The 14,187-nt window shown below is 32.3% G+C and overlaps 2 protein-coding genes across 2 annotated transcripts; one reads left to right on the top strand and one right to left on the bottom strand.

The window, feature by feature from the left end:
• The first annotated feature begins 5,217 nt into the window (after positions 1-5,217).
• Positions 5,218-7,391, top strand: LOC123898723 (expansin-A6). The gene is made up of 3 exons (XM_045949737.1): positions 5,218-5,493; positions 5,713-6,031; positions 6,548-7,391. Exons 1-3 carry the CDS (start codon positions 5,334-5,336, stop codon positions 6,855-6,857), a joined length of 789 nt encoding a protein of 262 aa, XP_045805693.1. The 5' UTR covers positions 5,218-5,333; the 3' UTR covers positions 6,858-7,391.
• A 1,489-nt stretch (positions 7,392-8,880) lies between these two features.
• On the bottom strand, positions 8,881-13,141 carry LOC123898862 (factor of DNA methylation 4-like). The gene is made up of 8 exons (XM_045949885.1): positions 13,088-13,141; positions 12,754-12,846; positions 11,385-12,315; positions 11,044-11,225; positions 10,679-10,747; positions 10,299-10,583; positions 9,780-10,031; positions 8,881-9,460 (listed from the first exon to the last, which is right to left on the bottom strand). Exons 3-8 carry the CDS (start codon positions 12,313-12,315, stop codon positions 9,218-9,220), a joined length of 1,962 nt encoding a protein of 653 aa, XP_045805841.1. The 5' UTR covers positions 12,754-12,846; positions 13,088-13,141; the 3' UTR covers positions 8,881-9,217.
• Positions 13,142-14,187: the final 1,046 nt, after the last annotated feature.

Genomic DNA, 14,187 nt, shown 5'->3' with positions numbered 1-14,187 from the left:
GTTGTCTAAAAGCTAAAATATGTCACCAAAGTGCATTAATATAAAGTCGGGAAATTAATGTTTTAGTTATTAATTGGATTCATTCACTCATTTCCTACCTAATAAGTAATCTTATCTTGTCTACCAAAACAAGAAAGTAGTCTTATGTTCGTAAAGTTATATTCATTGTCTTACCATTAAAATTTATCTGATTTTATCATTCACAAAACATAAGTGAAAAATCCAATAAATTTTAATAGTGAGACGATAAATATAATTTTTTTTCTTTATAAAATTCATATTATAAAAAAATGTAGGATCTCAGAGCGACAATGAATTGGTTATTATTTTGTGAATTGAGATTTAGATTTAGCAAGACTATATGATGTATGATGATGAAGTGTATGTATTTTCATACACTCCGTCGTTAAATGAGTATAATGATTGAAGTGAGTGAGAATTTTAGAATGAGTCTTAACTAGAATATCCTCCTAATTTTTGGACATAGATGTTGAGTCTTAATCTCTATTTTTTTTTTGTTTACATATTTTTTATTGTGAATTATGTTAACTTCTAAAGTTTGAGCAAATGAATTTACTAGTTAGAGCAAAAATAAAATGAATTTGTGCGCCCTCTCAAATATTTTTTATTTAAGATTGTGACTAAACAAGTTTTGCTCGATGAAAATTTGAAAAGCTAGACTTTAATTTTGAGATGTATCGATGGATCAAAATTACAGCAATGGTATGGACATGCTTCCCCTCGAACGAAAGCTTTTTCATCTACTTGTACCGCCGTTGCTTGACCTCAAACGGGACACACCGCCTGAACACCTTGTCAGGAAGATTTTCGACACAAGGAGCCGGATCAACAACCATCGGCTCTGATACCACTGCTGGGTCATGAGGGGGTCTGGGTGATCATCACATCAGGCCTTGAATAACTACACAAGTGAGTTGGACACCACACTTTAACCCAAAACTTTAAGGTATTAGGTTAATGGGTCCTCTCACTTATAAATCATTCAACATTCATTGTTTCATCCGATGTGGGACTCAACTCACACTTGAAATACCAACACATTGGATAATATTGATGACTGAAGACATATCACTATCTGTTTGGTTCCGCATTCACCACATTAGACATTTTTTTGGGTAACTCCTCTCAACATTAGAACATGATATAATAAATGTGTCTCTTTGTTTATTTTTGACAAAATAATTGTTGATCTTATACTACTACTTACTATAATGTACTACTCCTATAAATGTCTAATGTCTTGAGTCTGGATGACAAAGTTTGAGTATGGATAAATTTGATTTTGAAAATTTAATTTGTTTATAATCTATGATACACGGGTACTCCATTTTAGGCAGAATACCAATACGCATACGATACTCTCCCGGTATGCACCCTCAGAGTCAACCGGGGGCTTGTACTTTTTCTTTACAAAGAATTGCTTCTACTTAAACCACGTTTTAACCCCCAAATCATGTTTAACTTTTTCAACACACAAGAAGATAGTAATGCATGTCTTACTAATGATGATTGGATTCCTTTTAACACACAAAAAGGAACATTACATAAAACCATAAAACACTTTTTGTTGATTAATTACAATGGAGGGAGTAAAAAGAAAGTTAAAGGCTTGGGGAGTGTTGTGATTATGTTTTCTTAATTTGGGTCTAAGTGAATGTTGTTAACTTATGATGTCGTGCATGGTTATGTTATGTAGTAAAATGTAACACTCCTTTTAAAGCAAGCATGGTTCACATTATTAGTATTTATAATTGTTAAAATTAAAGTGTTTCCTAAGCAGCGATTAATAATTATTTGACTAAATCTTAAATGTGGAACAACATTATTCAGCAGAGGTTTAAATTGCATGCCAAATCTGAAATGTGTATTCTTTTCATTTTTTGAAATTACATAAATAGACTATAGTCTTACCAAAATAAAATAAATAGATATCCCAAAAAAAATACACTATACTTCGATTCCGCCCTTCGAAAAGGAACATCCGCTCTAACAATTCCATCTCGCAAAAAGAAAAGGCTATCCGAGATACTCTTTGGTCAACGAAAGAATTTATATTCATTAATTTTTTTTGTTTCGCTGTCAAGATCTTTTATTTAGGCAAAACATGATTTCTTGTTTTTCTATGCGCAGTATTTATTTTTTGAATGACAAATTGTTAATTGTTAGCATATTAGAATGTTACGTTAATTTTTCTTTTTGCCAGGACTTGAACCCTGAACCTCCAACTCCTTAACTCATAGCTCAACTAGCTTAACCAGTTGAAGTACTCATCCAACCCCTATACACAATATTTCTACTCTTAGGATCTAAACAAAAGATTTTCATGGAAAAATTGACTATAGTAATCCTCCTTCTATTTCTAAAATTACTTTATAAATTTATAGTAGAATTAATATATGTATGTAAACTATACTATATGATCGAAGTACGTTGAAAATAATAAGCTACGCATCTATGGCATGTGTTTTTATCATTGCCTATGGAATTCAATTTTGTACCAAAACTTGAATCTTTCTAACTTAGCGTGGGCTTTACTTCAATTTATTCGATTTGATGAGTGTTCAAAATTTTCATATATTTACATATTTTGAAAAAAAAAATGAGAATCGTGTTCCAAAAGGAGGAATGAAATGATGAAGAACGTAACTAACGAAATCTAGAAACATAAACAGCTGCTGGTCATTATCAATCATCTTTTCATATTATTGGGGAATCCAATGCTTACTTACTTCCCAATAGAAATTGTTAAAGAATTTTTTTAATACACTAGTTAAAGAAAGTTTTTATTTTCTTTAAGTAAGATGACAAATATATTGAAAGAAAAATGATAAATTATACTTGATTGAATAAATTTATCAAAATAAATTATAAACTAGTAAAAATAAGCTACAAAAACAAAGTTAATAGAATGAGACTTTTTTTGTCGTGTGAGCTTAAATTATAAGCCATAAATTCAAAATATGATGTTGACAAGGAGTTTTAGGCTCTATTTCATAAGGTTAGATTTTTAGCTTATACTATTATAAACTCATATCAACTAAAAAAGACATGTTTGATAAATGTTTTTAAAAAAGAGCTTATAACTTATTTTACTAGTTTATAGCTTATTTTTTAAATGTTATTTCAAACAGCTTATGAGTTAATAGTTTATCTTTTTTCTTTCAATTTTTTTTTTTTAAATCAAATGTATCCTCCACGCGCAAGTGCAAAGACTAATCCCCTGAGGTAATTGAGATACATTAAAGTGGTTGATCTCTCCCAACAAATCTTCTCCACACGCACCGGCTAGAGATCGAACCAATGACCAAATAGTTACGAGACCCAAGTATCTACCACTTGTGCCACACTATGTCAATATTTTTCTTCTAATTTTGTCCCTGCCACCTTACATAAAAAACATTAAATATTAATAAAAGATATATTTTTTAAAGTCGTTTTAGACTTTTAAGCTAGTTCAACCACTAATTTTATCAAACACTCGTAAACTATTACAAAGCTAACTTATAAACTCACCCGCTATAAACTAATCGATTATCTACTATTTTTTTTACCAAACTGCTTTAGTCACATAATAAAATCCGTACATACAGTTTATATTGTCATTCTCTTTTTGGTTGACGATAAACTGTTCCAGGCTGCAGCACTTTATATCATGAATTACATATATTATTATTATTATTATTATTATTATTTTTTTTTTAAATAGCCTAGTGGTTAGAAAATTCACCTTTAAAGGTAAATAAGTAGAGTGTCCCGGGTTTGAACTCGGGTTCTGCACATATAGTGCGAAGTCTCTACCAACTGAGTTAAGCTCACGAGGACAGACTATTATTATTATATTATTAAATTAAATAATAATCTTTTATTCACCTACTCTAATCACACCCGCATATCACGCCATTTGGGAAACCAACATTACTTTATTCACCTACTCACAATTCATTTTTGTTTTACGGATCACTGAGATTTATTTATTTATTAATTGGAGAATGTTAACTTGTGCCCTTAAGGGCACATGTTAAGAAGATAAATGTGGAAAAAATTTAATGAACTTGTAGTGTATTCAATTCTCTAAACATTAAATGTTTTCTATCATTAAATGCTCTATTTCTATTTTTAGGTAGCTTAACATGTGCCCTTAGGGCACAAGTTAACATAACCCTTATTAATTTCATATTAGAAATTGAAGAGAATGATTTCATGACTCGCAGTTAGAGCGTGCAAAGGCAGAACAAAAAATAAAGCATGATATTGATAAAGACCAGAATGAATTCACAACATGTGAATGTAATTGGGAAAGTGTTATACTTATACACGGGGCTCAACAATGCAGTCACTTAAATAATTGCATTTAGTATTTAATCTACTTCCACCATTTTAAGATAAATTATACACGGAGTAGTCTCTCGTATCCTAAATATAATAGAAAATTTACTTTTTAGATTTATTGAACATTTAATGTATCTAGCCTATAATATACTGTAGATCAAATATATTAGATTCTCAATGAATCTAAAAAATGGATCTTTTATTATATTTAGGATCGGATGGAGTATTTATTTTTGACTGTATGCACTATTCACATATCTTGTTTTGACCATATTTTTTCTACTAATAAATAAAAACAAATATTAGCATATAAGATGTTGTTGGATTCATCTCGATGAGTATTTTTAAAATATCATATTTTTATAATTTTTACTATTATACGATTAAAAATATTAATCGTCAAAGTTATGTATTGGCATGCGTGACGCAGTCAACTGACTCACTCATTGTGGAACAGAGGGAGTACTTGTTAGGCCGGATGTCCCGGCTAAGATTGAAAGTAGAGTAACGGTCAAATACCCCCTAAAATTTTAAAATTCGTCAAATACCCCCTAAAATTTGGAAATAGGCAAATACCTCCCTAAAATTATAAAAAGTCAATCAAATTGCTCTCTGGCACTACCAGTCAGAGTCCACATCAGAGGGTAATTTGATTGACTTTTTATAATTTCAGGAAGATATTTACCTATTTACAAATTTTGAGGAGTATTTAACAAATTTTAAAATTTTAGGAGGTATTTAAGAGTTTACTCATCCAAAGTAACTTGAAGTATGATTTTTTGAGAATTAAAAAAGTAACCCTCATTATGTACTGGTAGCACTGTCCACTGTAACAAGAGGCAGCATTGTCCATAAGTAGCCCCAAACCCAACCCAACCATTCCCCACTTCACTAACTACTCATCTCTCTGTTTTCCGTATCTCTCATTTTTCTCTTCTTCTTTTCCACTCTCAAAAACAAATTAAATTAATTCAAAACCACAAATGGGTACAATGACCGTGTTGTACATTGTGTCTCTAATCATGTCATTAACAATGTGGATGATGGTAGTAGAGGCTAGAATCCCCGGTGTTTACAATGGCGGTTCATGGCAAACCGCTCACGCCACTTTTTACGGCGGTTCTGATGCTTCCGGCACCATGGGTATTTACTATATTACTCTCATGTTTATAACTAATTTTCAACTTCCCACTTGGGTTAGTCAAGTGGTATTGGCTTGAGACCTGAGAGTATGCTCCTCCTTAAGGTCTCAGGTTCGATGTCAATTTGGAGGACTAATTTAGTTTTTTTAAATAAAAAAAAACTAATTTTCAACTTAAAGAGTTAATTAATATCAACTAATGTTGTTTTTGTTGAGTTTAGGTGGAGCATGTGGTTATGGAAACTTATACAGTCAAGGTTATGGAGTTAACACTGCAGCATTAAGTACAGCACTTTTCAACAGTGGACTTAGCTGTGGTTCTTGCTTTGAATTGAAATGTGCAAATGATAAACAATGGTGTCACTCTGGTAGTCCTTCCATTTTCATTACAGCTACTAATTTCTGTCCTCCTAATTTTGCTCAAGCTAGTGACAATGGTGGTTGGTGTAACCCTCCTCGCCCTCATTTCGATCTTGCCATGCCTATGTTCCTTAAAATCGCTGAATATCGCGCCGGAATCGTCCCTGTCGCCTATCGCCGGTTTGTACCCCACATTTTTACTCCATAAAATTGATTTTGACATGTTTAAGTGACATAAATGTGTATAATTTTGCCTCACGAAAAATTGAAATCCATAGCAAGGTAGATGAATGGTAAATTTGAGTGTAATAATTACTTTTCAAGTCAAAAGCTACATATTCTAACCTATAGATTCAATTATAGAAGGCAAAGTGGAAATTTAGTGGGAGACATCTAAATATTTCAAAATTAAGTTTGTCAATTTTTCCCTGGATAGATGAAATGACTCTCATTATAAACTTACACACACAAGTGAACGAGTCGGGGATTTGAATCCTGATTATATCGTCCGACCTAACAATTTCGACTATTTTTTGTCAATTGAATTAAGACTTATTAACGATATCATTTGGCATTTTAACTTAAACAAGCAAACTATACAAACATCATTTGGCATAAATGAGAGATACTAAGGCAGTGTATAATCAATAAATTTGATGTATTGTACTAAGGCAGTGTTTGGTTGTGATTATGCAGGGTGCCGTGTAGGAAGCGCGGTGGGATCAGATTCACAATTAACGGATTCCGTTACTTTAACTTAGTACTAATCAGCAACGTCGCGGGTGCAGGTGATATCGTGCGCACTTATGTTAAAGGCTCAAGAACAGGGTGGATGCCAATGAGCAGAAACTGGGGGCAAAATTGGCAATCAAATTCTGTTTTAGTGGGTCAGTCTTTGTCCTTCAGAGTTACCGGTAGTGACCGTCGCACTTCCACTTCTTGGAACATTGCCCCACAAAATTGGCAATTTGGTCAAACTTTTACCGGAAAGAATTTTCGTGTTTGATCACTAGATTACCGGTCATCGGTCAAAGTTCACATTGTTATTGTTACAGTAGTATTTTAGTAATTTTCAATATATAATGTGACAAAAAGTGTAGTACAATGTTGTTTTGTTTTTTTTGTTTTTCCACCAATTATGTTTTTGGCGCTCATTTTTACAGCTTTTTGACTGGATGTTTTGGAGACTGTGACGGATTAAGGGGAAAGGTTATTATAGAAAGGTGTGTCAAAGAGGGTAATTAAGTGAGTGAGAGACTTTTGTGAGTTTTGTTTTTTTGTTGGTTTGTATGAAAAATTAAAAGATTAGGGTAGAGTTGTATTGGTGAGGGGATTAAAAAATGTGTAGGTTATGCTGAAGTGGCTAAGGGGAAAATGAAAATGTAAGCCCGCGGCTAATTAGATTTTAATTTAAGTATACAATTATGATTATGATTTATGCAGCATGCATTAATCTATGTAACCATGGAAGTGTGTTAGTTGTTACTTGTTTAACCTTATGAAAGTTGAAATTGAAAAATTTGTTCTATTTTTTCTTGCACTTTGAAGTTTTAACCTTTTGGTGGGGATGTTGTTGTAGTATAATGTTTGTTGGAAGAATTGTGAAGATTCAATCTAGCCAAATTAACAATCCAACTACTACAACTACAAATAGTCAAATAGTGTATATGAAATAAAATAAAGTTGCTACTATGCACAAGTCGATATTCGAACTCGAAATGCTAGTTAAGTAAGTTCATACACTCTAAGGGTAGAATTCTAACAAGTAAATTACTTTTAAAAAAAATGGCTACTTCTTTGTCAAAAAAAAATGGCTACTTCAACACAATTACTGGACTCATGTAAATGTAGCAAATTTGTGTTGTGAGCCAAGCCAAGTGTATAAGGCCTATAAAATGAACCTTTTGTTGAAGTTAGCTTGGGGGTCTTCTTATGTAGTAGTATGATTTTCCCCTCTCAATCATCCATATCTCTGTACAAAATTATTCAAGGGCTCCAACTGCAACTACCCACAAATTTATGGATGCAATTCAACACATAACTTTGATTACCTACTTCCTTTTGGAAAGTTAAATTAGAGATAATTACTACCACACTCAGTTTGGTATTGCAGGTAACTAAGTCTGTATTTTAACCTAAAGTTGGGGCGTTTGATTAATTTAGAATAAAACTATCGTTTTCACTTTTATTTAATCCGTAAAATATATGCAAATTTGTCAATTTAGCATGTAAAATATATAAAAATTTATCAGTTTAGTTTCTAACATATACATATTAACATGAACTTAATTGATAGATTTCATATATTTTAAAAACTAAATTAGATTGTTTGTCAAATAAAGAAAAGAACCTGAACTAGATTGAAGAGTGAGTTAAAGATAATAATTATTGATGTTTTATTTATTATTTTTACACCCTTTCTTTAACAATGAACAACTGATCATTTTTGCCATGTATGGCTCGATCACGCTAGAAATCTAACGTGAGACTCTGAGAGCACCGGGTCTATCCAAAAGTGTTCAAGGATTAACTTTACACCAACTGGACAAGAGCCAAGAGGCAAGGTAAGGTTAAATGCATACATTCTTCTTTTTTTACATAGTTTTTTTTGGTATGGAGACTTAAATGCACACACTCTAGTTACCCATAAATCTAACCTAACGCAAAATATGGGCGTCAATTGCAGTATTTGAGAAATTATTTTGGGGAAAAAAATCTAGCTAGCTATATTTTCATTATCTGTGTTGCTATTTATGGCAAAAGTTATTATTGTTAAAACATCACGAATCAATTATGAGGATTAGATCTCTCTACGGGTATAAGTAAAAATATCAAAGGTCCGCTACAGTTACATTTTTCTATCGCGATATCTTGGAGAATTTTTTATTGCTAGAAGTCTAAAACTAGCATTTTCCTTTCACTATTTAATGTCTAAAATTATGAGAATAATATTTACTATAATTACTGTCATAACAGTTTGAGATAAGTAAATCTCTGAAGTACTTTAGAGAATTGAACTGGTATATAGACTATAGAACATCAATATATAGTAGTTCTGGCTAATTGTTAGAAAACAGTTCTAGCAATGATATCATACCAGTAATCAACAATTTTAAAGTTCAACTTGTATGAAAAGTCTTAACCCAAAAGTCATACTTATATCCTAAATAAAGTACTATGATATCAGTACTAGCATATAACTAACAACCATACTTAACTCCTAAAGAAAGTATCATTACTAATATGAAGCATCAACAACCATTGGAAATATAATTTTGAGATGTACCAAAGTCTGCCAAATGCCAATTTAAATTAAATTCTCTGCAGACAATTCAAATTCTAAGCTCTTACCGCCCAAATGAAGCCTCAATTTCTCTTTCGCTTAGTAGTTGGTTTCAATAGCTTCCATTGCTTCATTAAATGGCAAACACCCTCCTTCAACGAAGCCTTCCTTCCTTCCCTAAAATTCCAGAGTTCTGGTATTGTGTACCTACCACTAGGATTGTACTCATTCATCTCCTTCAGAGCTGTAGCTACTGCATCATGGACCTCATCCCCAAGCTCTTCTTTCAAACTTTTCAGTTTTTCATCTCCTTCATCTAAAATTTCCTGCATGAAATATCTAACATATATTAGATCATAGTCCTTGCAGTCCACGTCAGGGAAAGAAACATGCCAAATAAGTGTTAACGACTATGCAGCCAACAATTTTTCGCTAAATAGATCTCTTAACAATACTACCAGCATAACATGCTATGTAATCACTAAGAAATGACACGTAAATTTTTTAGGGAATAAATATATCCAGAGGAGTTTCTTTTCTTAATAGAACAGTTAAATTTACAAGTTGTAGAACCAGTCTCTAAACTGAGAGGAAAAACAGATTAACATTAAGTTTAACATAACATAATTCTGTAAGTGATTGTACCTTGGAGTTCCCTTCTTTGTCAATTACAATTTTGAACGGATGCCAACTTGGATCCTTAAGATGTTCCTCCCACTGTGAGCACCACTCAATTGCTTTCAATTTCACTTCATAGGAAAGTTTTCTCTTAGTTGCTGCTTTCATATTCACATCATCAGATAACTTTCTCTCAGCTGCTTCCTCAAATGGCTTGATATCTATATCGCCCATCCTTTTCACAGCAATTATTGCATTACCCTTTGGGAGGCCAATCCACTGTGAACAAGGAAAAATAATTACTTGAACAAAACAAACAATGAAATCATAACAGATAATGAAATCATAGCAGACATTGAAACCATGACAGCAAAACAACAGCAACAAACTAGCTGAACTTATCCTTCTCAACATATAACCAATCTATCATGATATTGCAAAAGACAGTCTAAAGTTGATTTTCAGACCATTGGATGAGTTGGTGGCAAAAAGACATTAACATCATAATAATTATATTTAGATTTATATGTTGAGAAAGATACATACACTTGTTAAAGTTTTGCGGGCATCTTGCAATTCGTCATTAGTTTTGCGCTCCTGAACAACCAGTGTTTGTTGAAGATCTTCCACGCCTTCCAATTCCTCTTCCTTTTCTTGCAGATCCATTTTGATTGACTCCAGTTTTTTCTTCTCTTCCAGATCAGTTTCTCCAATGTGATTCATTACTTGGAGAGCTCCTCTCAGCTGTTCAATTTCCAATTCCAAAGCTTGTTTTGCATCAAGTCCCCTCTCCAGATCATGAATTTTCTTGTGAAGTTTCTCTTTTGCTTTCTGCAACATTCAAACCATAAGACTCCTCAAAACTTAAGTGGAGGCAAGTAACTGAATAAAATACATTATAGGTAAAAGGAAAATGATATTTGTGCCTTGTGTTCTTCAGCCAAATGCATCATTTGTTCATCAGCCTTTTTTTGCTCTGCTATTGCCATCTCATTCTGTAAACAACAAGGTGAAGAATAGATTTAATCCGTCATGAAGTATAAAATTAAGAGGGATTGGTGTACATAATTTGACACGACCAAATGGTCCATACATTAAGCAATTCTAACAATATTTTCTGTGATTGGTCCATTTTACAGGAAGCCAATATACTTGTCCTGTAAATTGATAACTTTCAAAGAAATGTGTTCAAATTTTAATTAGACCTATCAGAGAAAGTGTGTTCAAGAGTAAAAAAGAGAGAATTATTAGAGCATTGCTACCATAAATTCAAAGAGCCAAAATAAATTACTTTTTTCTTCTCAAGATATATCTTATTTCTCTCAGTATGATTATTTGCTTGTCGCCTCTGCAGATCCTTTTCACGGGACATAAGTTCATTCCTCCGAGCTTCCAGTTCCAGCCTAGCTTTTTCGTGATCCTTAGAGACATTCTCCAGATAATCACGTTCAACCTGCCGCATCTTGCTTATTTCTAATGGAAAAATGTGAAACAGAGTCAGATACCATGAAATTTTAAAAATTCACATCAACTACAACAAATCATTCCAAAATGCAACAGACAGTAAGCTACACTAAAAGTATAGATATAATAATGAGAACCAGAATTAATTCAACATAAGTATCAACATACCCTTATTAAAAAGTTCAAGCATCTCCTCTTTTTGAACCATTACTTTTGTTAGGGTCTCACTAGCCTCATGAAATTTGCTTGCTGTCTGTTCATATTCCTTGTTTTTCATCAGCAAAGTGTTGGCCAAACCGATGACAAGCTTTTTTGCTTTCCTATTATCCTCAGCTTCTTTTCCAGAAACAGTTTTCAAATCCCCATTATCCCGGAGGTGTTTACCAAATATGTCCTTAAAATTATTATAGTCGTCACCACGTGCCATCCACCCATAGAGACTATCTCCTCGGTCCTGCTTCTCTAAATCCAAATAATCCTTCTTACCGCAATGCTCAGCTATAAAGCTCCTTTCTAACATCACAGCATTGTGGAAACCATCCCACTCTTTGCCAAACTCAACAATCGCAAAAGGTGTTTGTCCATAACGGTTCCACAGTGCAATAACTTTCAGCGGCTGAAACCCTTTCATGATCAGCTCCTCCTTAATTTTCTTATGATTCTTTCCAACATGCTTTCTGCTCTTCGGGTCAAATTTAGTAACATTGTTTGCCAGAATTACTATCCAAGGCCAGACAAACAATTCATCACCAGCAGCAATGTCAACATTATGTGAACTATCCTTATCAATAGAAACACTCAAAGCAGGTAACTTATCTTTACAAGTCTTAACAGAAGGTGACTTGTGATTACCAAGGTACCTTTGAAGTGCTGAGTGTTTAGCACACTCCTTAACCGTCTCACGTGTGTCACCTATGATCCTGGCAGCATGTCTCAGAAGCTCACTCAAAGAGTCATAATCTTTGTTCCTACAGAATGGACACCTATATGTTGAGCCTGAGATTTCCAACTTATAGTAACCATCCTTCAAGCCATTGTAATATCTCCGCTCATAGTACTCCAAATCAGACTCACGAGTAGGTTCTGAATTTCCATACATCTGAAAATGAAAATAACAAAATCAACTCTCAAGAAGTAGCAATACAACAAATAGCTACATACAGTGATCTGATGACTAAAATAAAAAATAAAAAATCACAAAATCAACTCTAGATGATTATTAAGCTGAATCAAAGCAATGCTTAAAAGGAAAAACACAATTATGAAGCAGAGTTAGAGTATAAACACACAACAATCCATCAAACAGTAGAAATAGATGATTATTAAGCTGAATCAAAACAATGCTTATGAAGCAGATTTAGACTATAAACAAACAATAATCCATGATTAGAGTATAAACACACAATAATCCATGAAACAGTAGAAACAGATGATTATTAAGATGAATCAAAGCAATGCTTAAAAGTTCAAACGCAATTATGAAGTATAAATACACAATAATCAATGAAACAGTAGAAATAAATGATAGTACTGTTACCTTGTGGTTGAAGAATTCGATTTGTGAGCAATAATGATGGTGAAAATCAGAGGAGAAAATGGCGTGAATGAGTAAGAAGATGAGAAGAAAACCCTAAAAGAATGTTCCAGAAACTGAAATTAGTGTATGAAATGAAAATATGAAATGGAAAATTTGTACTATTTGTAAATAAGAAAAAAAAATAAACAAATTCTTGTTACAGTAGTATAATATAGTAATAAAAGGATGAAACGGTATCGTTTGATAGTATTTGGATAAGAAGAGAGTTGGTTTTGATTTGTACGAATACGAATTCGTTGTTGCTGCATTGCATTACATTTTTCGTTAGTACTACCGCGTGCTGTGCTTCGTTTCTGTGTACTGTGCTGAGCAACGACGCAAGCAAAGAAGTTAGTTTCAAACGTTCTATAGTTGGATTGGGATTTTGTGTGTCTTATTTGGGAAAGGTATTGTGGATCAATTTCGTCTGTATGATAAATCAAAGGCTGCAGAATAAGCCACGTGAATCCTTTGTTTGTGTTAATTACTAAATTTTTAAAGATGATAAAAGTAAAAATTGATGTACAAGTGGCTTGTTCTACACCTTCTGATTCATCGGGCAGAATAAATTGATCCAAGAGTATGGTGTTTTTGAGTTAGGATACTTTACAATTTTTGCTTTTTCCATTTTTGCCATTACTAAAGTTTTTGGAATATAAATGCAATGATGTGACATTTAGTGGAGTCAATAATTTTATATATATATATATATATATATATATATATATATATATATATATATATATATATATATCATAAAACTCTTCAAAACTATTTTTTTTGGTAGAAAAACTCTTCAAAACTCTATAAATGAAGAGAAAAAATGGAGAATAGAAAGGGAGATGATCATAACTCGGTGTTTTTTCTCTTACAAAGACATACTAGTAGAATCACAATCAAGTTTTTTTCAAACGTAATAAAAGCAAACAAAAACTATCTAATTTTCTTAAAGTTTATTATTTTATTTTTTTTTTATTTACAATGAGCTGAGAATCGAACATATTACATAAACCCCACACCACTAGACCAAATCTAGTGGCTTAAAGTTTATTATTGAATTTCAGATTTTTGCTTTGACTGATTAACTAATTTAACTTAAATAGAAAATAAAAAAAAATTAATAATTGTGCAAAAACAGAAAAAATAAAATACTGTTAATAAAAAACAAACTTCCATTTTAAAAAAATGACAAGTTCTAAATTTGAATAAAAATCTTATAAAGTAAATTTTCAAACGGTACAAAAAATTTAAAATTTTTATTTATAACTTTTTTTTGCATGCATGTACTTCACCCATAGTAGTTCATTTTTTTTACCCCAGATGGAATAGTTATTTGCAAGATCTAATTATTTTTGTAGGCAGTGAATAATATCTTATAATCTTGAGAATGGAACA

The sequence above is a fragment of the Trifolium pratense genome, linkage group LG7 (genome assembly GCF_020283565.1).
Source record: "Trifolium pratense cultivar HEN17-A07 linkage group LG7, ARS_RC_1.1, whole genome shotgun sequence".
Taxonomy (NCBI): Eukaryota; Viridiplantae; Streptophyta; class Magnoliopsida; order Fabales; family Fabaceae; genus Trifolium; species Trifolium pratense.
This window is presented reverse-complemented; position numbering and strand designations above follow the sequence as displayed.